General features: G+C 46.6%; 6 protein-coding genes across 6 annotated transcripts; 2 read left to right on the top strand and 4 right to left on the bottom strand.

Annotated features, from left to right (window-relative positions):
- Positions 1-268: 268 nt before the first annotated feature.
- On the bottom strand, positions 269-2,076 carry B0H65DRAFT_508020 (uncharacterized protein; the record flags this gene model as incomplete). The annotated part of the gene is made up of 7 exons (XM_062828195.1): positions 269-556; positions 630-1,063; positions 1,128-1,179; positions 1,245-1,418; positions 1,474-1,567; positions 1,753-1,816; positions 1,875-2,076. 7 exons carry the CDS (start codon positions 2,074-2,076, stop codon positions 269-271), a joined length of 1,308 nt encoding a protein of 435 aa, XP_062683149.1.
- Positions 2,077-3,722: 1,646 nt separating this feature from the next.
- Positions 3,723-4,659, bottom strand: B0H65DRAFT_508021 (uncharacterized protein; the record flags this gene model as incomplete). The annotated part of the gene is made up of 2 exons (XM_062828196.1): positions 3,723-3,915; positions 4,427-4,659. The coding sequence occupies 2 exons, from the start codon at positions 4,657-4,659 to the stop codon at positions 3,723-3,725; spliced, it is 426 nt and encodes a 141-aa protein (XP_062683150.1).
- Positions 4,660-8,220: 3,561 nt separating this feature from the next.
- B0H65DRAFT_441625 (COQ9-domain-containing protein) lies at positions 8,221-9,276 on the top strand (the record flags this gene model as incomplete). Its single annotated transcript, XM_062825539.1, has 2 exons — positions 8,221-8,808; positions 8,944-9,276. 2 exons carry the CDS (start codon positions 8,221-8,223, stop codon positions 9,274-9,276), a joined length of 921 nt encoding a protein of 306 aa, XP_062683151.1.
- Positions 9,277-9,732: 456 nt separating this feature from the next.
- B0H65DRAFT_508023 (uncharacterized protein) lies at positions 9,733-13,458 on the bottom strand (the record flags this gene model as incomplete). Its single annotated transcript, XM_062828197.1, is given in 21 exon segments — positions 9,733-9,772; positions 9,831-9,931; positions 9,993-11,299; positions 11,309-11,354; positions 11,367-11,381; positions 11,391-11,600; positions 11,628-11,738; positions 11,751-11,867; positions 11,883-11,989; positions 12,005-12,158; positions 12,171-12,269; positions 12,285-12,365; positions 12,402-12,557; positions 12,570-12,626; positions 12,642-12,644; positions 12,666-12,701; positions 12,729-12,758; positions 12,771-12,884; positions 12,909-13,189; positions 13,220-13,250; positions 13,354-13,458. Coding segments are annotated over 21 exon segments (3,201 nt in total).
- A 623-nt stretch (positions 13,459-14,081) lies between these two features.
- On the top strand, positions 14,082-16,782 carry B0H65DRAFT_522635 (SGT1 protein-domain-containing protein). Its single transcript, XM_062828776.1, has 2 exons — positions 14,082-14,569; positions 14,650-16,782. The coding sequence occupies exons 1-2, from the start codon at positions 14,329-14,331 to the stop codon at positions 16,494-16,496; spliced, it is 2,088 nt and encodes a 695-aa protein (XP_062683153.1). The 5' UTR covers positions 14,082-14,328; the 3' UTR covers positions 16,497-16,782.
- A 48-nt stretch (positions 16,783-16,830) lies between these two features.
- Positions 16,831-19,734, bottom strand: B0H65DRAFT_462317 (caspase domain-containing protein). Its single transcript, XM_062826633.1, has 7 exons — positions 19,270-19,734; positions 19,106-19,220; positions 18,991-19,045; positions 18,539-18,931; positions 18,034-18,472; positions 17,526-17,695; positions 16,831-17,228 (listed from the first exon to the last, which is right to left on the bottom strand). The coding sequence occupies exons 1-7, from the start codon at positions 19,350-19,352 to the stop codon at positions 17,203-17,205; spliced, it is 1,281 nt and encodes a 426-aa protein (XP_062683154.1). The 5' UTR covers positions 19,353-19,734; the 3' UTR covers positions 16,831-17,202.
- Positions 19,735-26,103: the final 6,369 nt, after the last annotated feature.

The following is a 26,103-nucleotide window of genomic DNA, read 5'->3' on the forward strand; positions in this document are numbered from 1 at the left end:
TTTCTCCCACACCATCCTCCACATGCTTGTCATGCGGCCCTTCAGACTACTGCCCTATCCCAGGCCAACGCTCTCGACCACTAAATCCCTGACCATAGCCACCTGTCCGTAGACAAGTAGTGCAATGGAAAAGATTGAACCGAGTGCCACATCGAAGGCAGGCTTAAATCCAGTCATATGATACACACCTCCAAACGAAAAATCCCAAACTGTCAAAAGAAATCTGTCGCATCAACCAGTATGACTGACGCGATATTCGGAGATCAGTTTACATAATCTGATCCTGTGTCAGGCCACCATGGGGGTCGGTATCCATGCTGTCGCCGCCAGCACCAGGGTTAAGGTATTTGACGAAGCTCAGGCCGAGAGGACGTCCGCCGTACTGGTAACCCTGGAACTTTTGGATCGCGGTGTCGGCGGTGTCGGCATTGTCAAAGCGAACGACGCCAGAGCCGCGAGAGCGACCGCTGGGCTCATACTGAATCTCAGCCTGCTCTACCTTACCAATAGTAGAGAAGAGCTCGACGAGATCCTCATTGCTGGTCGACCAGGGGAGCTAAAAGGAGAACGGACAAGTCAGAGAAAATCGGATAATGGGGGGGGGGGCACAAGAGTCAAGTGTAACTTACGTTCCGGACGTAAATGACCTCGGACCTTTCAGTACCAGAAGTAGCGAAGTCAGTGAACGGGTTGGGCTGAGCAGCCGGCTGGTTGGCATCGAAGCTGGGGGCACCACCGGGAGCTCCTCCGAAGCCGCCACGACCGCCGAAGCCACCTCCAAAGCCACCGCGGCCACCACCAAAGCCACCGCGACCGAAACCGCCGAAAGCGCCACGGCCGCCGCCGAAGCCGCCACGTCCGCCGAAGCCACCAGGACCTATGCCTGCACCGGCAAAGCGATCCTCGCGAACCTCTAGCATACGGCCCTGCCAATCGTAACCATTGAACTGTTGGATGGCGTTGCGAGCATCATCCGGGGTCTCGAAGACAACGATACCCGATCCCTTCGGGCGTCCATCAGGTCCGATATGAACGTCAGCGCGAATAACACCACCGTTACGGGCTATAACAAGTTAGCAATGAAAGCTGCAGGTTACGCTGAAGCCTAAAACGAGTTGGCAACTTACCAGCCTGTCTGAACAGATCCTTCAAATCCTGCCAGCCAACATTGTACGGCAGCTGTGGGAAAGGTTGGTTAGTGTGCCTCAAGATGGAAAGGAGTATGAATGGGGGATGGAACAAACGTTGGAGACGTAGATCTGGCGACCACCGCCACCAGCCATGGGACCACCACCGAAGCCGCCGGGGCCAGCATGGCCGGGAACAGCTCCATATCCGTTGGGGCCCATGCCGCCACCAAAACCACCGCGGGTGGCACCTCCTCCGGGGGGGCCGAAACGAGGCTCGGCCTCACGGTCCTGAAAACAGGTTTAGTATATGGTTATTCTGACGATAGTCCAGGCGTGAACTTGCCTCGCGAACATAGACAAGTCTGCCCATGAGGTTTTGGTTGCTCAGGGTAGCAACGGCGTTTTGGGCTTGCTCCCTGGTCGCATATTCCACAATTCTAGTCAAGAACGTGATGTCAGTATCTAGTCTCTTAGCAAGTGGTTGATGGATTCCAAGTTTGACTTACCCGCATCCCTACAAATTCCATGGACAAAGATGTCCCAACCCGTCAATCCAACAATCCATCAAAAATAACCGAAAGGAAGGGAGCCACAAAAGAACCAGTAGCCGAACGCAAATCACTCATAGCCCACCTTCGACATTCCATTAGGAAGCAGCAACACATCGGCGTAGAGCACCTCTCCAGCTAATAACGGGTTAGCAACACATGGGGCCCGATCCTTGCTTCTTGCCTCACGACATACCCTGTCTCATAAAATCCTTGAGGTGGTGCCATTTGACGTCGTAGGACAAGTTGCCGACGTAGACGCGGCGGTCCTGCTGCGACGTTTCCCGAATGTTGTTCATGACTTGTTCACGATGAGCGGCGCGGTCTTCGAAAGTTCGATGAGGTTGTCCGTTGTAACCAGTTCCTTGTCCTCCAGCAGGCGCACCTTGGCCAGTCATAGGGGTGCGGCTTCTTCTCCGATGGCGACTCCGCGAACGGTCACGGGGCGAATATGAACGGCGAGTATTGGGGCTTCTAGAACGTCCACGTCTGGGGGAACGGGACCTCTCACGCTTTGAGGAAGGTCGTCGTCAGCGAATGAACAAGTGCAAGGTCTGGAGAGAGGAAAATAAAGAAGTGTGTGGAAGTTGGAGAACAAAGGACGAGGGGAATAAAGTGAACTGCAAGTGACCGGGTCTGCAGGTGGTTGCGTGTTGTGACGGCCAGAAGGGTACTCGTTCCCCACTGCTAGCTCCTAGCTTATGCGAGTCAAGGATGGAAGCTTGACCAAAGATCGCCAGGACAAGTCGATCAGACTAGACTAGTTGATCGAGGCCACAAATCGGGGGACTGACGCGAATCCTTCGAGGTAAGGGCTTGAAAAAGATGCTATACCCTCGCGGTGCTTGTGAAGAAAGAGGAGGGGTGCGTCACGAGCGTGACGGACTGGTGAAATGATTGTGGACGCTGACTGAAACAGGCCGGCGCTGAAAAAAACGAGGGAAAGGGACGGAATGAGCAACTTGAATGCGTGGTACTTACAGGGCGATAAGTGTCTCCTGCTGCGTCGGCTGTAGAAAGAGAAACTAGGTTAGACCAAATGGATAAAGTAGAACGATGTAAGTGGTTAAGTGGGGAGACGAGAGAAAGAAAGGTGGAGGGGGCGGAGTATGGGGATGTTGTGGGAGAAATGAAGTGACCAGTGGCAACTGGGGGGAAAGCAGCCCGCGCAAGGAATTGACACAGGGCGTAGGAAAGGTAGGTAGAGAGAGGTAGGTAGTGTGAGAGCTTGTGATGCGGCGGGGTGAGAATAACCTGATGATTCCAACCACTGTGGACCGGAAAGGGAAGACGTGCAGGAGGATGGGGGAGGGGGAGGGAGGGGTGCCAATTGTATATATGTAGCCTGAGGGCAGGCAGGACAAGGCGACGCAAGGCAAAGAACGCGGGCACGTCACTGCAGCAATACTGCAGCCCCCGTCTGCGAACGGCGGGAAGGGTAACGCGAGCTTCCACTTGGCCAAGAGAAGTCGGGAGCACAACCCAACCACAACTCGCAAACCGGGCCCGCCAGGTGACTTTTGGTCAAGATCAAATGCCGTTGCGACTGAATGCTCTCATTGAGGTTACAAAGCTGGCGTGATACGCCATCGACGCATCGCCTAGTGCTCCCGACAACGAGATTCATACAAACGCAACATGGGACCGAGAAGGCTGGCTATCGAGGTGACTGGTGCCTCTAGACGCGACAAGCCATCCCGAGTGGTGAGGAGGGGTAAAGGGCGAGTGATCGGGTAAGATTGCCGGGGGAAACAAAAGGGAAGTCCAACGTGAAAATGAGGAGTCGTCTCGGCCGCCACCGCCAGAGAGCTCCAAGGTGGGATGGATTGGGTGAGACCAAGCTGTGTGAGACTGTGAGGGAGGATATGGAGAAAGCCGAGAAGCGCACGGCAGCCAGCTTCAGGACACTGGAGAGACAGCGAGAAGAGACCGGCCGCGGTGCTGGCTGGCTTGGTGTCAGACTGGAACTTACCCATGACAACTGAATCTGATATGTCCTGTTCGAGGCAGGTACGGTAGGAATCGAGAAAAATTTTCGGGCAACTTAGCCGCTCGAGTAGGACGAGGTCGTCGGGAACGCGACGATTGGTGCTGTCCTGGTGTGTGGTGCTATGTTGTTCGCTACAGCAGCGCTTGAACGTTGCTGAGGTTGGGGGACAACGGGTTCAGTCGAGGTACACTGCGACTCTGGCGCAAATGGAGGAAAGATGGGATTTGGGCAGACGTGCGTCTGTTGGCTGTGGTAGGTAGTAGGTAGACGTCGAGGGAGGGATTGAGTGGTGGGCTGCAAGGCCGAACGGGAATCTGCGCAGGCTGGCGCACTTTGGGGCGACGCGGTAGGTCGGTCGTGGACGAGTGTAGCCGAGGGCGATGCTTGAACAAGGCAGGGCAGACGAGAGCGGGCTAGACAGGCAAAGAGCCCAAAAGGGTCAGGAAATTGTTCGTGACGGAAGGGGTACAGAGAGTCAGTTGTAGGTATGGAGGGCAATGGAAGGGCAAAGGGTACGAGGTTGGCCAGAACGTGAGGTGGTACTGGTCGCAGGTACCACAATGGGACTGGCTAGAGGTAGGTCCAGCCTTCAATGCGATGCCGTGGATAGTGTAGGCGACCGGGCTTCCTTTACTCTGACAAGGCACATCGCATTCACGCCGCGTCACCTCGAGGCTCGGGTAGAGAGGGTAGAGAGAGCTACGTACCTGCAACCTTTGGAGGCACGCAGGCTGGCACCACAAGAATTCGACGTTGACTGTGGAGTCTCCCTGGGCCAAGTCGTCGAGGGGGTGTAGGTTGCGGACGGTCTTCCGGACGGGATCAAGAAGGAGTTGAGGTCGGTGGGCGTTGGACCGCAGAAGTTGTGTCGATGCCGTGACCGGTTGACTGACAGTGATGTTGTGTGTCTTGTGTGGATGCGCAGCCGGGCCAGGTGCGGTGGGATGAGTGAAAGCACGCCCCTCGAAGGCTGGCCTTGTTGCCCACTCATAATGCACGGACTTCTCATCGGTGGACATTCTGGCTGTCGCTGTGAGGTACCTAGGTACAACCTGGTGCAAACCAAATGCAGTGGGGCTATTAAGAGGGAGTCAGACCGGACAGTGCAAGTGAGGTACAGGTACATAGTACATGCATACAGTCTAGGTCCACTTTTTACCTTTCCCTGCCCCAGATAACCTCGACGGTACATAAAGTCGACAAAGCAGCCTGCTACTCTACCTACTAGTTCTACGGGCCTTGCTCCTTGCTTTCATAATTCTTTCAGGCTTGCCTTTACCGATTTTTCAACTTCTAATACTTAGTGCTGGTGGTGTAGGAGTCCAAGAAACAAAGAGTATGGATCAGGTAGAGCACTATACCAAGTACTAGGTCGGTGCCTGGCCTCAGTTATGGAGGAAACAGATACGGAATCTCAAGGCTGTCGTCATTTCCGAAAACTTCGACCCTCGACGACAAGTCCGCCGGCTCACTCGAGGAGGCAGTAGGTTCTTGGTACAAGATCGATCACAGCTTTGTACGGATGGCTTTACGTTTCGATTTCTACCCAAGGCTGTCTTGTCTCAAGCAAATCCACGAAAGTCCTGGAGGATGGAAAAGTGTTTCTGTACCAAAGTGGAAATTTCACAGCATCTGAGACTTGTAGGCTTCAGTTCCAGCTTGTCATTGCAAGGAAGGCCCACTGCCCGAGTCAAACGTGCGATATCCCTGTTCCGCTTGTTCGAGTCTAGAACAGGAAGAAATGTGCTGAAACCACCTCAAAGTGCTTCACTTTTTATACAAATGAAAACCAGGTCCGCAGTGGATAGAGGACCATCCTCTGGGTCTGTCGTCGTCTGAAGGATCAACTACAATTGTCTTCTTTTTTGAGAAAGTGTTGATCGTATCAATATTTTGAACACAACCTCAATGTATGCCAATGTTCTTTAAACAAGAGAACCCTACAGCACCATACATACTCGGCGCCCACCGAGTGAGGGCAGTCCACCCTACTTTAAGCATCAGTTCCATGATCCATCCACCTAGGCTATATAGTCTTCGGATTCCAATCCGGGCCATCCTCAGGCTCCGCATCTCCACTTGTCACGTCCGTCCCGGTCCGGGTTGGGAGCCAGACGGGGCTGGAGGTCTTCAGGTTTGACATCATCGGTTGTGGATTGTATGAAGCCATCCACGTTCAAGCCTCATCTCGAACGAGCGGGCTGTTTCTCTTTCCACGAGCCCCCCACAGGTATACATTCACACTACCATGGACCTGACGGCCATCAAGGGATGCTCGTAAGCGAGGGATGCCATTAGAAAGGCAGGCGACTCGGTTATACTTGACCGATGTACTCCGTCGGTCAGAGAGGGTGGTAAGTAGGTACTCGAATTTAGGGATGGGAATCTCGCTGGTCGATTCTTCAATCCGCTGACAGCCATCCGGAAGTGGATTGAATTTTGCAAAAGCTGGCGAGATTCCTTATACACGCAGTCATGGTCGAATCATGAGCTCGATGCGGTTCGGCGGCTGGGCTTGGTTTCGATATTCCACCAGCCTGCCTCCCAACCCCTCTCATCTGGACAACTGCCCCTCCTTGCGGTGCTCGTGTTCCCAAGGGACTGACTGCCCTCAGAGCTCGTCAAGCAGCGGTCCTGTTTTCGAGCCGCTTGTACTACCGTACCGCTTTTTTTCATTCGATTTGAATTCGTTCTAGCCAGCTGTAGTCTAGTACTGCCCACTTTTCCAAGCCGATCGCAAGCAAGACCCGCCCAGAGTGGGTATTTGAACGTGGTGGCAGGGGGTAAACCAGCTGGCTGGCACTCGCTTATATGCCCAGATAGGGTATGGCGGCCCGCTATACCCTTTCTGAGCGAATCTAAATCGAATGAAAAAAAGCGGTATTACAACAGCGGTAGCGCGGCACACCGGAAGCAGAGCAACCAATGGTCACCACGCCCTGCCGAACATTCTCTTCGGGGATGCCAAAACACTGCCCGTCATGCATATCAAAGCAAGCCGGGAGGATCGAGAACAGCTGAAAGAAGCCGGGAAGCTTGACAATAGGAGCAATCTGGAGTACCCTCTTCGCCCAACATGTCACCGAGCGTGTACCTCTGCGGGGACTTTGACGGTTTCATAGGGACGCACCTCGATTATTGAAAAAGACTCACTCGGGATGAACGAGTTGCTTCTCTCGAGAGTTTCCTTCTATCTTCCTGTCATCCCTGCCCCCCACTCTCATCCTTGAACCAACCACTGGAAAACTGAGACCGGTCAATGCAGGAGGGGTCCGGCTAATAAAGGCACTATGCAAAAGATGCCACACGGCGCGGAAACGGCTTCCCATGAGGCCAAGCCTTCGTAAGCCGAAGGGTCTGGACCACGGCCTCTCTCGGGTACGGCAACGGAGACCAGGATGAGAATGGAGCGGCCGCGGGGCCATGTCCGAACGAGGAGATGCCCCGAATATGACGGTGTCTCCGAGAACCAAAGCAAGATACGAGCAACCATGCATAGGCCAGGACGAGGGTTGAGTGTCCGACAATCTACCGGGGAGTTCGACCACAAGGAATGCCATTCCCATTCAGCGAAGAGGCTTGCCAGGCGCCAGATAGTGCTGGAGAAAGAGAGAGCTGATCTGTCTTCTGCGAGCCTCCCAACCCACCCACGGACAAGCTGGCTTCAAGATGGATGGATATCTCATGAGATATGGCATGTCCATGGCACACCATACGGATATACTCGGCAACGCATTCCGGACATTTTTGTTGCAGGAAGAGATTGAATCGGCAACCAATAATGCCCCAGCTCTGGTGGTGATTATCGAATAGTCGAAGAGGGACAGCCACCAATCGTTCGGTCGTATTCCCGATTGCTTATATTGCAGCAGCCGATGGCACTTTCACTTCTCCATTGTTTCTCATCCTAGCCATGGCTCCCTGGCTGCATTTTGGAACCTCCCACACACACACGAGACCTCGATGGCCCCTCTTGGTCCGCTGACATACACAGGTTATATCGATATTTGTTGCTTCGATTCAAGTGGTTGACTGTAGCCAGGAGAGGTACTGACTATCATTTGCCCTGTTCATATGGTGTAAGCAGAAAGGACAACACCCTACTGATCTTGGGGAGGATGTGCTTCAAGCTATCCCGAACGCCGATTCCATCACTGTCATAAATTTGTGATACGACAGCGAAATTCTTTCTTTAAAAATCCACCCGCAGGTCATTGCTCACCATACCGGGACAACTTCCAAATATGAATCGATAGTGTCGTCAAGACTGGTGCAAGACGTGAAGTAACCGCCCTCGAAGCTCGAACTGCCCTTTCTCGTCTTGGCAGGAACCAGGGGCATTTTAATATGGGGTTAGAAATGGAGACAGTGATGAAGTGGGGCAGCAGACCCATAACACGTGAGGCCGTGAGGATAACGTTATCGCATCCAAGGTCCCACGTCCGGCCGGCAAGCTCTCATTCCGTTCCACTTCATTGAAGTCGCGATAGTTCAACTCCAAACAAAGTTGCGGTCCGTTACCTAGAAGGTTGACGAACTACCGACCGTAAAGATGCGCCCATCACCGATACCCCTCCGCCGCGCCGCCCGGCAAATCCTCTCCTCTTCCTCCACGATCCGCGCCGCGGCACCCGCCCTGCCGACTGCCCGTCGTTCCCTAAACACCAGCACCAGCACCACCGGCTCCGACTGCACATGCGGAAACGGCAGCAGTAGACGCCCCCAAATACAACAGCTCCCGAAGCAACAACAACACCAACAACGCAGCTCCTACCACTCCTACGACCACCCGTCCTCTCCCGCCGCCTTCACGCCCGTCGAGGAATCCATTCTCAGCGTCGCCTACCAGCACGTTCCTAGCCACGGCTTCACTTCCTCTGCGCTCGCCGCCGGCGCCCGCGATGCCGGATACCTGGACATCAGCCCGACGATCCTGCCCGAGGGCGCCTTCACTTTGATCCGGTACCACCTGGTCAAGCAGCGGGAGGGGCTCGCGGCTCGGGCAAGTGACCTCTTTGGGGGCGAGGGACACGTGGGAGCTAGACCCGGGTTGTCGGAGCGGGAGATCAAGGCGCGCGTGGAGGCGGTTACGTGGGAGCGCTTGTTGGCGAATGCGCAGGTTATTGGGCGGTGGCAGGAGGTTAGTTGTTCCCATTTTCCTTCAATACTCGCGACGACCACGTTCGCTTTTCAAACAAAGGCCGCTCGCTGGTTTGGAATCATTCTGTTCAAACTTACATTGACGGACTGACGTTACCACAACCTCTCTATCTAGGCTCTAGCAATCATGGCACAACCATCCTACGTCCCACCCTCGCTCAAGGAGCTCGCCCTGCTCTCGGATGAGATCCTCTTCCTCGCCGGCGACTCCTCCGTCGACCCGTCGTGGTATACCAAGCGCGCTTCGCTCTCCACGATTTACGCCGCTGCCGAGCTGTTTATGACCAACGACCACTCCCCTGAGTTTATGGATACCCGAGCTTTCCTGAACCGCAGGCTCAGGGAGGTGAATGAGGTTGGTGGTGTGTTTAGAAACTTGCGGGAGTGGGTTGGGTTCACTGCCACGGCGGGCGTCAATGTGCTCCGGAGCAAGGGTGTCAGGATATAGAATCTTTTAGAAAGTCCATAGAGAGGACGCGAGGCGTACGCATATCAGTGAAACTCTAGTGATGACTGCCTTCGAAGGACTATTCGGGTTTACCATCCATAAACTTCACAAACAGACGACAAAAGGACGGGTGAAGAAGAAAAGGTCAGACTCGGGAAGAAAATTCCATTGTAAGGTGACGTCGCATGCAAAGACTGTACAACATTTACACAATCCAGATGGTCAAGGTTAGATATCTCTATAATGCGCCCACATGTTTGCCACAGACAAAAAGAATTACGCTATGAAAACACCAACGCAAACGCGCCATGACATCCCAATCAGTCCATACAAGACGCCATCTCCTCTCTGCGCCGTTTTAACGCTTGCCTATACTTTGACAGAACTTGTTCAAATATCCACCCATGGAGATCAAGACAAGAACAGAAACAAGATTAACGGCAAAGAGTACTCAGTTCAGTGGTCGGCCAACGTCCTCTGCCGCGGATCCGTCAGTCTAGACAGACGTTGTTAGTTCGAATACAGGTAATGGCAAAGAAGGGAAGGATACGTACCGAATAATCTTGACGTCCTTATCGAGGGTGTTCCGTCCCTCGATGGCATTCGGTGTGATAAAGATATACTGCCGATTTACGGACCGACGAGCAGCAGTAATCTGTGACCGTGTTAGCATATCCTTGCTTGTCTGCATCACTGCTGTTGTTCATTGTACTCACCAGCATGTTTGTGCTGATTGCACGGTTGACATTGTCCATGAACACGTCGAACTCATCCAAGCATCTGAGCGGGCTTCCCATGGCCTCCCAAATACTCAGCAGCAGACAGATTGATGAGAAAGACTTCTCGCCGCCAGATAATGTCTTCGTGTTCCTCCCGGCTGCCCTCTTCTCGGTCTTGTCAGGCTCGACCACCAGATCCAGAGCCTTCCGCTCGTGGTCCAGCAGCAACTTGCCTCTGAAGCCACGCTCGCTGAGAAGATAAATGAAGTTCGCCCGGCTCTGTGACGAGATGTATCGCTGGAACTTGCGCCACTTCTCGAGACGAATGGTCAGCGTCCGACGAAGACGAGAGTTGACCGTCTTGATGCCTTCAAGAGATCTCTTGGCATCATCATAGGTCTCCTTCGCCCTCGTGAGGTTCGCATAAACTTCCTCATCCGTCATGCCCCTCTTACGTCGCTCTTTCTCCAGTTGATTTTGGATATTCTGGTATTGCTTTTCCAGCTCCTCGTACTTGTCGGTTGGGTTAACGTGGGCTCGTTCTTCACTCCCTAATGCTTCAATGATTTGTTTTGTGAAAGCGGCGACTTCTTCGGCACCTTTTTCACGATCCTTCTCGGCAACCTCCTTTTCCCCCTTGAATATGTCGAAAGAGGCATGAGCTTCATTGACCTCTGTGAGGTTGATCTTCTGCACATCTTCCAGCCTGGCCTTCTTCTCCTGCAATTTATTCACCTCCTTTTCGTATTTCTCAAATTCCTTCTTGATTTCCGTGAGCTGAGCCTGGGCTTCTGAGGATGCGTGGTTCTTCTCATCCTTCCTTAACCGAAGGGTGCCGTACTGAAGCCCGCAAGCCTCCTGTTTTTCCTTGGCAACAGCCAATTCATCCTTCAAGCCTGTAAGGCGAGAATCGCCGCCTTCGTATTCATCAAGTTGATATTGCACTTGTTCAACTTGAACCCTAGCATGCCGTAATTCGCTGTCGAAGGTTTTCTTGTCTCTCTGGATCTTGGTGAGGTTGCTAGCGCACTTCTGGACCTCTTGTTGCAGTTGACGATGTTCACGCTCAAGTACGCTATACTCTTGCTCCAGATGTCGCAAGGTCTCCTTTTGATAAGCAACCCGCGAGCCGACATCCGCCTTCATCCGTGGGGGGCGGTTACGTTGGGGCTGCACAGGAGAAGTCGACATACCTCCGCTGTTGTTGACAACCAGTCGGATTCCTTCGTCCCTCTTTCTGTCATGGAAAGTCAGACAGGCCTTGACGTTTCGGGGTCGTGCTCCACTGAACATGACATCCTCGGCTTTGGTACGCTGTGGTATCAGTATGACCTGCTCAATCATTTGGGTGATGATCAACTGATCGCGCACCATCATGTTGTCGATCTTCAACACACGGAGAATGGTGTCAAAGGAAGGATCGGGCTCTTTGCCGTCTGTGTTAAGGGGATGTCGATTGCCGATTAATACCGGGCACTGGCGGATGTTGAGTCTGTTCATCAAGCCCTGAAGCAATTTTTGTTCGGCCATGCTCTGGACGATAAATGCATTGAGGATGCCTCCAAGCGTCTTTTCCAGGATCGAAGACCACTCCGGCTTCAGTAGCTGGATATGAGCACCAAGCGGCCCCACCGGCTTGTTCTGAAACCTGGTCTCTTTCTCAATCATCTTTAGTAGTTCAGGAAGTTTGGGCTCATAACCTGCATAGATAGAGCCTTGATCCTTCTTGGAGGTCCTTAACTCCTGTTCCGCTACGGTGATTTCGTCCTTCTTGCGAGAGCATTCGGCGGCCTTGGCTTCTCGGGCTTTTTTGGCTTCGTCTACTTTGTTTAGCAGGTCTCTCTCGTCCTCTTTGGCCTTGGAAATCTTGGCCTCGACTTCTGTAACGTGCTCCTTTGCCTTCTCAAGCTCCCGAGTTTTGGAAAGAAGGGCCTCTCCTGTGGCTTCCTCGAGGCGCCTTTCTTCGGCCGCAACCTTTTCTTCGAAGTCCTTTACTGTCGTGAGTGCACTTCTCAAGTTTTGGTGGGCTGCCCGTTCGTCTGCTTGGATTTGTGCCAGCTCATTCTTGATTGCTTGAGCTTTCTTCCTCCTCTCGTCCACCTGCTCTTCGAATTCGTTTTTTTGCTGGATAGCCTCCTCCAGTTTCTGCTTAAAGGCCTGGATCTGGTTTTCAACGCGCTCCAAATCGACGCCCTTTTCATTTCTCTGACGGTCTGCTTCGGCCATTTGATCCGCAAGTTGGGCAATCTTCTCGTCCAATTTTGTCAGCTTGGCCTCTTCTTGGACTACTTGGAGCCAACACATCTGGCTCCGAAGCTGATGCTGTTTGGCTCTCAGCTTGCGATTCCCGTCAATAGCGTCCTTGAAGCTCTTTGCTCGTTTGAGCTCCTCCGCGGCTGCTTTGACCCGCTCCTCCTGGTCGGGAATTTTGGATTCCATCAGCTCCAGACTCTCGGCGATCAACCTGTAGTCATTGTCCAGCTGTTGCAGCTGTACACCTTCGATGAAGAACTTGTACTTTTGCTGTTTGGTAGACGAGTTGAGGAACTGACGGGCATTGTCCTGAGAAAGCACGTTCAAGGGGTTATCCACCTGCAGGGCGTAGTACTCGACGATCTCCTCGACTTCCTGCTTTTTGGTAGATACGATCTGGCCAGTGGCCGTCTTGACCTTGAAGCTGCTGCTGCCGGACTTGGAGAAGTGACGCTCGACGCTGATGGAATCCCCGTAAACATCATGCCTGTAGGCATCTTGGCCTTGGTTCTTGATTTTGACAATCAAAACAGACTTTTCGGTGCCCTCCTTGACGAAGCTCTTGAGACTTCCTCCGCGATTGGTTGAGCTGGCCTTGCCACCAAGACAAAGAGTGATAGCGGTCAAGATGGCGCTCTTTCCACTTCCGTTTTCACCCACGATGAAATTGAGAAGCGGGCCGAGTTCACAGTGTAGTCGTGTGTGACACATAAAGTTGATGCATGTGATGCTTTGCAAGATGCCGTTATCGGCCACCGCGTTGTCTCCCAGCCTGTTAGGTTTGAAGCGTAGTCTCTGGGTGGCTCGCTGATCGTCGGCATCCTGATGTTGCAGATGCTCAAAGTTATTGTCACGCATCAACTCGTACTGTGTTTTGGGGGGCGAGTCCGGTGATGCTGCATGACCTCGTTCATCGTCGACATCAGCGTCGTCATCATCGGCTGGAGTCGCGTGGCGAGCGGTGGCCACACGGGCTCTTTTGGCCTGGTTGGCATTGGAGCGCTGTGTAGCATGTTAGCAGGCAAACTTCTGGGTCTCAGGCGGCGTGCAGATATGTAGATGTATTGAGGTCGGCGTGTAGATGGACAAGGCTTGTATCGCTTACCGTAGCGGTTTCTCCTTCGCTGTCATCGCTCGTGGGCGCCGGCCGTTGACGTTTTCGTGAGGACTCGGCGCTGGCCTCAGCGTCGAGGAGTGTTCGCGCTGGCATGGTGGAAATGCTGGATGGCTGTACCCAGCCGCTCGTAGGTAGGATCCTGGGCAAGAACCAGAGAGGGTGGGAGGAAAAAAGAACCCAAGATGGAAGAAGGTTGTTTCGAGAGGAATGTTAATCAATAATGATGGATGTTGGATCAACTTAAAAAGAGATATCGAGGAGCGCTGAGCGCTGCCCTCCGTCTATTTTTGAATCTGGTTTTGAGTGTGTCCTTTCAAGTTTCTAGACTCCAAATACGCATCTGCCATCAACACCTACTGCAGGCAGTGTGTGTGCGAGGAAGTAGAAAACGCGTGCCAACGCGGGGAGTCCACCACACAGGCCCGTCCGCCCCACTTAGCGCCTGTGGTTCGGAGTCCCATTAGCGGGCTTCTTCGCTAGAGGTACACAGGCGCGTCGGATGTTAGAGCGAAGTCACGGGATCACGCACCAGGCTGGTGGGGGCTGGCAGAGTTAGTTGGGGAACTTGCGGGGGATACATGGGCAGGGGAGTTGGGGTAGCTCGCCAGGTTAAGGTAGGTACATGGTACCTGCCTACCCCCACCTGTCCCACTTACTAGTGTAAGTACTGGGTCCGGACCTGTACAAAAAAGTCAGATACCTTACGTAGAGGTAGACACCAATTGAACGACACGGACCTACTCAACGTCTGAGCAAAAAAAAAAAAAGAGGTTGACTGCCGAAGTAACTAACAATATCGAATGTAATGGTCGTCTCATCGGTTGGAGTATTTTAGCTTGATTGTGTTATCCTTCAATCATATCGTACCATCAACGGCAGGTGATGCAGTGAAGAGAAAACCCTCCAGGCATTAGAAGGCTCCAAAGTTGAGAAGGGGGAGAAACTCCAAGAACGATAGAAAAGATGGAGTCCACGAATGAGCCAAGGCCGGGAGACGACGCCTTCAATGGCTTCCAAATGAGCCTCCCAGAGAACTGTGTTGAGTACATGCTCTTCATCATCAACGATCAGCCTGAAGCCCAAAGAACCACGCTCTCGAGCCTGGAAACAATCAGAAAAGTGGCCCTTCAAAGGCTTGATGAGCTCACCAAAGATTACATCTGGCAACGCGAGCCTTTGAAGCTTGAAACGAGGATTGATAATGGTATGTCTTGCTTTGCTACCACACCTTCCAGTTACACCATATCATCCCGGCACTCATGCTAACGGAACATATGAATGCAGGTTTGGTTTACCTCCATGGCCGTACTGATTATGGGGACAATGTCGAAGACGAATGGTTGATAGTCTACTTTCTTCGAACCTTAAGCATCTCCTTCCCCAACCTATGGATCCGCATCTTCGACAGCGACGGCGAATTCCTCCTCATCGAAGCCGCCAAAGTCCTCCCCAAATGGCTGAGCCCCGAGAATGACACCAACCGCGTATGGATCAACCGCGGCCAACTGCGCATCATCCCCCTTCTTCCCTCCTCCTCCTCCTCCTCCTCCTCCTCGCCACCTTCTTCCAAGGCCCATCATCAAATCTCCCTCCACGAAGCCCTCTCAATAATCAGGACCAACCCCAACATCCTCATCCACTCCCCCCTCATCGAAGCCGAAGCCTTCTACCGCCTAGAGAAATATCCCGGCCAAATCGCTTCTTCCCTCCACCACACCCTCGTCACCATCCCTCGCAAACTAGCCTACATCCTCCACGAGCGCCCAAAAGCCGTCGCCCCCGCTATCGAGGCCTTCTACCTCCGCGATCCCGCCTCGCTGAAACCGCTTCTCTCCCCCACTCCGGACTCCTTGCTGTTCCCACCAACAGACCTCGTGACCATCAGCGTTCGCCTCACCAAGGTCCTCTACGCCCAGCTCAAGTCCCAGCACTTTGATCCGCCGCCGGTATGGAGGGAGCACTTCCTCCAGGCTGCGCAGCTTAACGAAGGAGGAGGACTGTCTGTGTCTGAAAAGGACGAGGGCAAGCAAGCCCTCCAGAAGCTGCAAACGCTCGCCAGGTTGGAGATGGGCATGAAGCTCACCACGGGCTTTGAGATCCTTGCTCGCGGCGCTGAGAAGAGCGATAGTCGTGTTGCGAGGGAGGTGGCGCTGTTGCTTGAGGATCTGGCGGAGGACGGCGAGGAGGCGGCGCTGCCGACTGATGAGGAGATCAGGAAGTGGAAGGATGTGGATAGGGAGGATGATGATACGTGGATGGATATTGATTTTGCGGATTTTGAGAGGGAGTTGGCTGGAGGTGGGGGGCAAGGGCAGACGCAGCAGCAGCAACAGCAGCAGAAGGCTGGTGAAGATAACAGAGGTGCAGGAGGGGACGCTATACCGACCTTCGGAGATTCCACGACACAAGCCGATCTACGAAAGATCGTCTCCCGATTCGAGGCATTCCTGAATGACGAAACAGCAGGTCTGGATGGGGCTGAGATTGATGAGATGGACCAGGATGATGACGACGACGACGAGGAGGACTCAGATATCGATATGGACAGCGAGGACGAAGACAAGGAAGTGAGTTTCGACGAAGAGCAGTTCTCAAGAATGATGAGAGAGATGATGGGGATACCGACAACACCAACCTCAACAACAACAAAATCCGAGACCACCGCCTCGCAAAATCCTGACACTCGGGGCAAGGGCAAGGGCAAAGACGAGGACGTGGACATGGGCAAGGATGAGCAAGAGGAACTCGAAGCTCTCATGGCTCAGATGGAAAAGGAACTCAACTCGTATGGCGCACTACAGCTAGACCCTCAAAAGGCCAAGACCAAGACCTCCACGAGAGCATTGAAGGGTGAGGTAGAAGAAGGGTCATCGAAGGGCGAGACTCGAGAAATAGTCAAGACCACGGCGGCGGATGGTGAGAGTGATGATGATGATGATATGGACGACGAGGAGGAAGAGGAAGAGGGGGGAGGCGATGATGTCGACCTTGACTATAATCTGGCCAAGAACTTGCTGGAGAGCTTCAAGAGCCAGGCGGGCATGGCGGGTCCAGCGGGCAACCTGCTTGGGTTGATGGGTATGACGTTGCCCCGTGATGAAGAGGATTTGGATGGAGAGGGTAAGTCCTAGCTAGAACACATGAGCTTGGTGGAATAGATGTTCAGATGGTCATCATGATAAGGCGTCTTGGAGGATCTCATCAATGTCCTTGGACAATATTACATTGCAAACAAATTGTGGGTTTCTAGGGATTTAACAACGGCCAAATCAGCTCGCAAATAGCGAAAAGGAAGAGCATCGGTAGGCGGAAAGGGACAACGCTCCCACTTAACAAGCATTCCAAGGTCGAACCACTCATAGACTGAAACCAAACATCGTTGAGATTGTCCCTGTAATACAGTATTACGTTGAATAGAAAGACCTCGATGCTTGAAGCGGCTCTTCACTTTTATTCACGAGTGCATGATAGGACCGGAAGTGGTTATATGTATCTATATCCAAATAGAAGAGACAAGGTGACCTTCCAGGTACCCAAAGACTAAGACACAGTCCACTTAATTGCCTTATCATCCCTAGCCAACCAACCAAATGGCAGACAAGATAAAACCACCAACAACCTCGGTCCAACCTTCGTCATATCAACATTCACTTTTCAGGTCCCGATCATGCCCAACACCCCACAAAAGACCTGGCGAGTCGGTCGCCATCTTTCCCTAGTGATACCTTACCCAGGCGTGTCGACCAGTCGACCGCAAATCGGTACGCTTTTTCTGTTGAACAGAAAATGATTCCTAGCGACCGATTGTTGGTATACACTTCTTTTTTTTCGGTTTCTTCACATAACGAATAGGAGATTCGTATCTTTATAATTTGCATCACCAAAGTTAGTCAGCTTGTTCTTCTTATCTTGGGTCGTTTTGTTCGTCATCATTGTGTGTTTTGTGTGTCCATTAAAATGTCTAACTTTTCCAAACAACCGCGCAAAAGGCGGTCCACGCAACGCAATGCAGGTAAAAGAAACCCAAACAGACACTTCTCCTCGAGTTTCCTTTTAAGGGTATATATATGCAGCTCAAATCTTAAACGTGGTAACCAGATAACGACTTGATGAGGGGTTGTAGAATGATGACGAGGAATGTGAGGAGGGGGAAGCCTCACCAAGAGGGTGGCTACACGACAGCTGAGGCTTCTGTGTGTAACGCGTTTGCAGTTCGTCTCGGATGCTGTTGAGCAGCTGGACATAGCTCTGCTGGGGGTTCTTCTTGAGGGCGTTAATGAAAGCCCAGGACATGGCCCCTGTAGCTTGTGAAGCAATTGTGGCGTCGGCTCTGCGAAGAAGGCATCGAGGTTAGCAAGTAAATCTTGACAAGGGACGTCTGGGGAAGGAAATGAGGGGCAGGCGTGAGGGTGATCCAACGTGACCCATCGCCCTAGATGCAAAGTCACAGACCATAATGATGATCGTACTTTGCATCTAGAGCGTAGGTTGAAGGTATGTACAAGAAGTATGCTAAGTAATGCCTTTGCTGTGCCCACTTGACGGCATCGGCTAAAACCCCAAACGCCCAGTAGCTCTTGCTCCCAAACATCCGATGCCTGTGCCAAAAGAGAAAGAGAGAAAAAGACGCTTCAAGAACAAGGAACCATAATAGAGGGGTATACGAACGAGGTCTGGTCATCTTTGCTTCCGGAGAACATAACAACATCGGCGGGTGACGTCTTCGTAGCCAATGCTCTTGCATGGGCATCGCCACCGCCGGTGGCCTTCTTGAAAATCCCCATGATGTTGTTCGCCACGCCATAGAGATCGCCTTGGCTGTAGGATGAGATAGCACCAAGAAGACCTTGGCCAGCTTCCTTGGCCAGGTTGGGCTCCTTGAGAATGCCCTGAGTTGAATAGATATACGGCAAATCGAGCGCAGTTCCCGAGTGGCATGAGTCGAAGATAGCGGTCAGCCGAACGCCAGCTTGTAACGGTGTTACCATGATGCGGTGCATTTCGTCGTCGGTGATGTGTCCCACTTGTCGGAAGTCAACTGGATATATGACTTCGTCGTACCCATCCTCCTCGTCGCCGTCAAGATCTTTGGTTTGGCCTCCGTGTCCTAGCGAATCCGACCGTCAGAAGCAGGCCTTCCGGTGTTGGGGAAGAGATCATCTTGAGTGCTTACCGGAGTAGTGGAAAAATAATGAGTCGTTGGGCCTAGCATCCTTGACCAACCAGTGCATCGCTCTAAGGATGTTCTGCTTGGTAGGTTGACTCATGGGATTTTGCTGGTCATCGGTAAGAATAACCATATCCTCGCGCTTGTACCCAAAATGCTCAACTAGATATGATGACATGTTCCTGACGTCGTTGATACATCCTCTCAGCTGGCCACGCTGACCGAAGTAGTTGATGCCGATGAGCAAAGCTTTGTGTCGGCCATTGCACTGCGAATATCGGAAGGCGTAGTCCGCTGGAGCGCCATATCCAAACTGCTGAGGCGCTTGAGGAGGAGGCGGAGGAGCTTGGTGGTTCCCATGCGCGTACGAATTCGAATTCACCGTTGGCATGTTCGCATCTGAAAGAATAGTTAGAGGCCACACTCCAGTCTGGGGGGCCATTGTAGCTAGCACTCACCAGGTCTGCCGTAATGGGAATTGGGGGTATTGCCATATCCTTGTGGTGTGGGCGTCTATTTGTATTTAGTACTCCTCTGCGTGGATGTGGGTTATGGTAATGAGCTTAAACGGACCTGTTGCTGTGGATTCCAGTACTGTTGTTGCTGGGGACCAGGCGAAGGCTGATGATAACCCATGTAGGGTTGTTGCTGAGGAGGCGGCTGCTGATAGGCATTGTATGCGGGTTGACTGCAAAAGTTAGATCCGCAGTTTTAAGAACAAGGCTACAACAACATACGGAGGGTAGTAGCCGCCATATTGTGGTTGAGGCGGCGGGACGTAGCCTCCTCCATTGTAACCCGCGCCGGGGTATCCAGACATGATGGGCGACTGGATATAAAAGTGAACAGACTTCCGAGGGTTGGGTCAGGTACAAATGATGCAGGATCGAGGAGGCTCGGCGATAATGGCTCGTCGTGGCTTTCTTGGACAGGACCAGGAGATTGAGGTATTAGTGGCGGACAGATTGGAGGGCGCGGTTGAAGTTGAGATCAGACGGGCGGGGAGAATGGGATGTCTGTCGTTGTCGAGATGGGACTAAATATAGGGTGGAGAGTCGAGGGAGGGCGGCGTTGAAGTGAGGTCGGTATATACGATGGAAAGGGAAGCGAGAGCGCGTCTAGATTCTTGAAGACGGGCACCGGGTCAGTAATGGGAGCATGGATTGACACCCGATTTGGAACAGACAGACGGCCGAGTTGGGGAAGAAGCACGGGATGGCTGTTAGAGCTTACTAAGCATGCACGCACATGTGAGGCAGGCGCACCCTGTATGTATATAGTGGCCAGTATATATAGCCAGTACATCATGCACCCTTGCAATACATCTATACTTCTGTAGAATACATTACACATTTGTACCCACAGTTTGCTTTCGCCTTGCATATGCCTCTGGCATTAACAATAGTGCCCATACAATAATCGAATATACTTCATCATACCTTGTTGTTTCAATGGTTTTGGTAGTTTGTTTACTTTTATTTGAAACCGCGTTAAATGCGTCCCCTATAGCGATCTAATTTAACGCTATTAACTATCAACTTAAACTCCGCGATCAACCCGTTTCGGATATTACTAATTAAATTAATAATTAATTTAACTTAAGCATCGTAATTAAAATACTATCGATTCTCGTAATTGCTTACTTCAAGCATCGCTAGAATTAATACTATTAATTTCTTCGTTTCCTATTTTAAGATTTAAAATCGACTTTATTAATTCCTTCGTTTATTGATTTCCTCGTTCCCTATTTTAGGAACTATCCTTTCAAATATCGCGTCGTCTAATTTAATACTGATTAATCTATTCTGTATCGAACGTTAAATCTGCCTTTTCGAAATTTATTTCTAATAAACTTTACGTCGGACTCTTACAAAACGCCCGCGCTTAATACGTATATTAACGCGAATTTCGAATCTAGTAAACCTTAAATTTAATTGACCTTAAGTCTGATAAACCGAGACGCTTGAATTTATTTCAATTTCAAACCTTATAAATCAATATTATTAATTTCCTCGAATCCTACAAATCGATACTATCTATTTCCTTACATAAACAAATTAAATAAACTGTCTGTCAATTACAGAGATTCTACTGTACTAATTACCTAAATATTTAGGTTATATGGGAAGAATATTTGGAAATTGCTAAACGGATCGCTCTAAACCTTAACGTTTATTTAGGCTATTATAAAAATATTTATTCCGTCGAATAGACCGAAACCCGACGTATATTTAATAGTAGTTTTAGAGCTTAGAAGAGTTGCTACGAATTTATCGACTATAATTAATACCCTAATTAGACTGCGGACGAGCCTTTCATAAATAAGTTTTAATAAATCGAACCGGTATTTATAGAATTAACCGTCGGAGTAGCTTTTAATTAGTAGATATTTATACTTTTTATATTATTTTAAAGGCAGTTTCCTACGTTCGGAGCCCGAAGGTAATTTCTCCCTTCCCTACCTACTTCTAATTTAATAATTTTAAGCGCGGTTACCCATTCTTCTTAAATATTTGCCCCGTCTAATTAAGTTCCTACCCCTTCCCAAAACTAAATTTCTAAAAGGTTTAACGCTAATATTATTAATGTATTAAATATTAATCTTCTATTTACCCCGTCTAATTTCAAAAACCCAAATCCTAGACTTCTTTCTAATTCAATTATATTATATTTTAACGAATCTATTTTAGGATCAACCGCTATTAATACAAATAATACTATTAGACCCAACTTTAAAAAAACATTTTCAAGACTAAATTTCTAATTTAAACTTCCCTACCCTACTTTTTAAGGCCTTAACTTCAACTAAATTTAACCCCCTCTTACTAACCCCTATTCGTCATCCTACTATTAAACCTATTTATTTTAATACCCCGTTATATTCTGTATTTTAACGATTTATATCGGTTCCTTCGAATATTTCTAAGAAGTTTACCCCCTTAAAAAGTATTCCTAAGTCGGTTAACAACGGAAATCTATTGAACGGATCGACTATAATTAATATAATTAAGAATTTTACCGCTCTAAAACCTAAATTTAATAAAATTAATCCCGAACTTCAACGTTAACAAACTCCCTAACGTCGATAAATTCGCTTAAGAATTATACCCTTAATAATAAATGAAATCGCCTAACTAATTACCTAAATTATAGTTTAAATTCTAACCGCCGCTCCCCGTTCCAGACTATTATTAAATTTAAAAGTAAAAGAAGTTAGTTACTTCAACCCAAATTTAAAAAAGAAAAATAATAATAGTAATAATATAATATAATAGGGTAAGATAATAATATTCGTTAACGTTTATACTTTTATAGAATGTTTAAAATATTTAGCTACTATATATTCTATCTAAACCGTCCGCAAAGTTTAAACTACCTATTTCCAAGGATTAGCCTTAATTTAACATTCTACGGAATTGACCAACTTCGAACGGGCTAATTTAATTACCGGAAATGTCGAATTTACTTTATTAATTTTTATTAAACGCTTTAAGCGGATAGATAATAAAGCCCTATATAGTTTCAACGCTAGGAAATTAACCCCCTTTAATATTTATATTAGCCGAAATATTCGTTCTTTCGTCTAATAAATCGTTAAAGACGTTAAAACTTTAAATGTATTTAAATCGCTTCAATTTATATTTACTTTTAAAGTAGTAGACAGCTATATTTAGTCTATTGTTAATAAACCCTCCGATTTAATTACCCTTAGTACTTTTCTTAAATACTTTAATAAGAAATAGAGCGTTTTAATAGCTAAAGCTAAGGAATTTCAAAGTCCTTCGCCAGTAATTAGATTATCTTTTTTTTAATAATAGATTAATTTTAATAGCTATTATAATTAATTTCGGTAAATAATATTATTTATATCCTAACCCTCCTCTTCGTTAATTCAATTAGAACTAATATATTGATCGCCCTAATTAATATAATAATAATCACAATAACCAGCGTTAAAATAATAAGTTTAATTCTTTTAACAGGAACGGGTATAATAATAAGTATAATAATAATAGTTTCGATACTAATTGCGGAATAGTAAATATAATGATAATCGTAATAATAATAATCGGGGAAATTAATTTAATTTTAATTAAATTTAAGGGTAAACGTTTAGATTCTCAAGATATTAAAATTAAAGTCAGTACCAGAATAATAAATCCAGCTGAAATTATAATAATAATAAATTTAATAACGGCTTTAATAATAGGTTATAATAATAGAAAGCCTATTTTGCCGAAGTAAAGGATAACGAATATACTAAGCCCTAGGATAACGATTATATTTATAATAAGGATAATCTTAATAACCTTTATTAAATAATTTATAAATAAACTTTCGACTGCGATAAAAATTAATTTAATAACGATTCTTAAAATTAGGATTAACCCTATAAAATTATCTAAATAAGCGTCCAAGCGTTCAAAATTTATTAATACGTTTATCGCCATTGCGAGCGATCTTTCCCTACTTCTAATAAATCTTAGAATTATTTAGAAAAAGATTATTAAATCGTGAGACGTTTTAGAAGATAAATTATATTAATCGCTATAGCCGAGCTTCCTATTATTTCTTTTTCTATTGCACCCTTAATTCTTAATCCCGACGTAGTTAACGTAACCGCGCTTAATTCATTTATACTGAAAACTGAAATTTCTAATTCTATTATTGATTTTACTACTTCTAACTCTTTTAACGTTAATTTTATTATTTCTAATTCTATTTATTATTCTATTTCTAATTCTTTTACCGTTAATATAATTATTTCCGACTCTCTTACTATCGATTCTATTATTTCTAATTCTTATATTTAGGACGCTATCGTACCTAATTTTCTTACCTTCGAATCCACTTCGCCTACCGATTTATTTACTCTTAAAATTAACCTTCCGGAGTTAGGCGATGAATAGGTTTTTATTACTGTAGTCGAAGAGATTCCCGCAATAAATACTTTATATAATTAAATAAGGTTTTCCGATTTAATTAACTCCGATTTAGGAATATTTAAATTAACTCCTAAAACGGTTTATTACCAACCTACGGTCGAAACGAAATTAAACCTACTACGACCAAACTATCGTTAATGTAACTATCGACGCCCAACTCCCTTTTACCCTTCTAATAACCTTTGAAAGTAATATATTCTAACGTCGACCCTAAATTAAATTTAGGTATTAAATAATAGTTTCAGGCATTTATTTACTTTAAAGCTTATATTATGATTAATTTAGCTATTCGATACGAAGAGCATATTTATTTTAATTCCAAATATATTAAATTTCTAACTGACAAATCCTAAATCTAAAGATATTATCCTAAAATATAAATTCGTCGAAGGTTAATAGCATTATTTATTCGAAATATAAATAATAATCAATATGTATCGGACGAATACGTAATCCTAAATATACTTTTTAAAAGAGTTAACTATATAAATTAGTTTATAGTAGCTTATTTCCGTCGGGAAGTCGCTTTAGTTTAAAGATTAAAAATTTACTTATTGTTCGAAATAGATATCCTAACCCCGGAGAAATTCGTATTAGATTTAGCTAAATTATTAATAATAATCGGATCCTATAATGACGTAGTTATTCCCGTTTTAACGGAAGCTAAGGGTAAAAAATATAACGCTTGTATTATTACTACGTAATACGTTATAATTTAACTGAAATCGGTAATTAAAATTCCTATCCGATATAGAATCCTATCTAATGGTTAGGACTTTTTCTTTAAACCTTCTCCTTAAAATAGGGTTACTTCCTTCGTAATATTAATAAATTTAATAATATTCTACGCTTTGGTAACGAACCTAAGTGATAAACCTATAACTGTAGACGCTAATTAAACTATCAGAAGGCTACATTCAATTAACGATATATATATTTTAATTCAAGTCCCTACCAACGGTTTAGACGTTAACGTTGTTTATATAACCGCTAATTAACTTTATTAAAAGAAGTACTTCGTAAACAATTTTAAATTCGTTAATTTAAAAACGGTTATTTATTATATTAAAATTAGAATTTATAAAAATAAAAATAATCTAAAAGCCTATTAACGGATCTTCGATTTACTTAACGAATTTGTAGATGTTTTTTAAGATAGGGGCTTTACTTTTTTATTTAAAAATTAAGAATTTTGAGTTTCTTTAAAATTCGGTTAAAAAAGTTAATTTCCGAAAAAATATAAGATTTACCCAATTAGTCCCTATAAAAGAAAAGTAATCCGCAAAACCTTACAGAAATTCTCCGAATAAAGCAAAATTTATAAAATTAAGAATTAAATACCGTTTTCTTTCTTTAGTTTTATTATTTAGCGAAATATACCCGATAGTACCTGTAAAGGCTGAATAATAATTAATATTCGTAGCCTTAACTGGATTATTTTATTAAATTCCTACCTTATAACCTCTTAAAACAATATATTCGGTTCGATTAGAGATGAAGAGTTTATTTTATCTTTCGATACTATTAATTTCTATTTCTAATAGTAAATTTACCCTAATTTAAATTAGGTATTTACTATTATAATTCTAGAAAATTAATATATATTTAAATACTTAATAATAAGTTATAAAAATAGTAAGGTATTTATTTAACGTTAAATAAACTCTATTCTATAGGATATTCTAACTACCCGAAGTTATTATAATAATATTATAGTAGCCTCCTCGACTCTTAATAAATATATTCAAAATTTATATCGATTATTTAAAGTATTCCGAATCATAAATATTAATGTTAGGCCGTCTAAATCTTTTACTAAATTCCTAAATACTATAGTCCTAGGATGGATAATTAATTCCTTTAATTTATTTATAACCCTTAAACGTTTTAATACTATTAAACGTTTATAATTTTTATTAAACTTCAAGAACTTTAAATACTTTCTAAAATTTATAAGCTATTTCCGTAATAACGTTGTTACAGGCATTACTACCTTGATCTTATATATAGGTGCATATGTATATGTGCTGCATTAGTGCAGCCAGCTGAGTGCAGCTGTCTGGCTGCAGTACATTCAACCTTCTAGCTATTATATAACGGTATAATTATTCTAGGTAGGTCTATATTTATAGACTTATATCCTATACCTTATATAATTCTCGTACGCGTATAGGACTCTCTTCCTATTCTTCGTATAATAATTAAAATTTTACCTTAATACTTGCTCGCGCCCTATAATACTTTATTATACTTAACCTTCGTATTAAAGCGTAACGAATAATTTCGGTTTGATTAAATTTAATAGGAGCTATTGTAATAACTTGGTCTTCGCGATATTATTTTTTAACGAATTGTATAATTGCTAACTTCGAATTAAGAATTTATAGCAATAAGTAGTCAATATTAAGTAAATACTTAGAATATTATAAGCGCGAACGTTATAAAAGAACGATATAGTAAATATTTCTTTCTTATTTTAATTATTTTAATTACCGAAATAAAATATCTAGCGCCTAAATCCCTAATAATAATTAAATCGATTTCGCTACAATCTTTCTATTATTATTAGATAGTTTTAATATTCCATTAGCTATTTACAGTAATAACCCTAATTTAGGCCTAAGG

Source organism: Neurospora tetraspora, assembly GCF_033439725.1.
Source record: "Neurospora tetraspora strain CBS 560.94 chromosome Unknown B0H65scaffold_3, whole genome shotgun sequence".
NCBI classification, from domain to species: Eukaryota; Fungi; Ascomycota; class Sordariomycetes; order Sordariales; family Sordariaceae; genus Neurospora; species Neurospora tetraspora.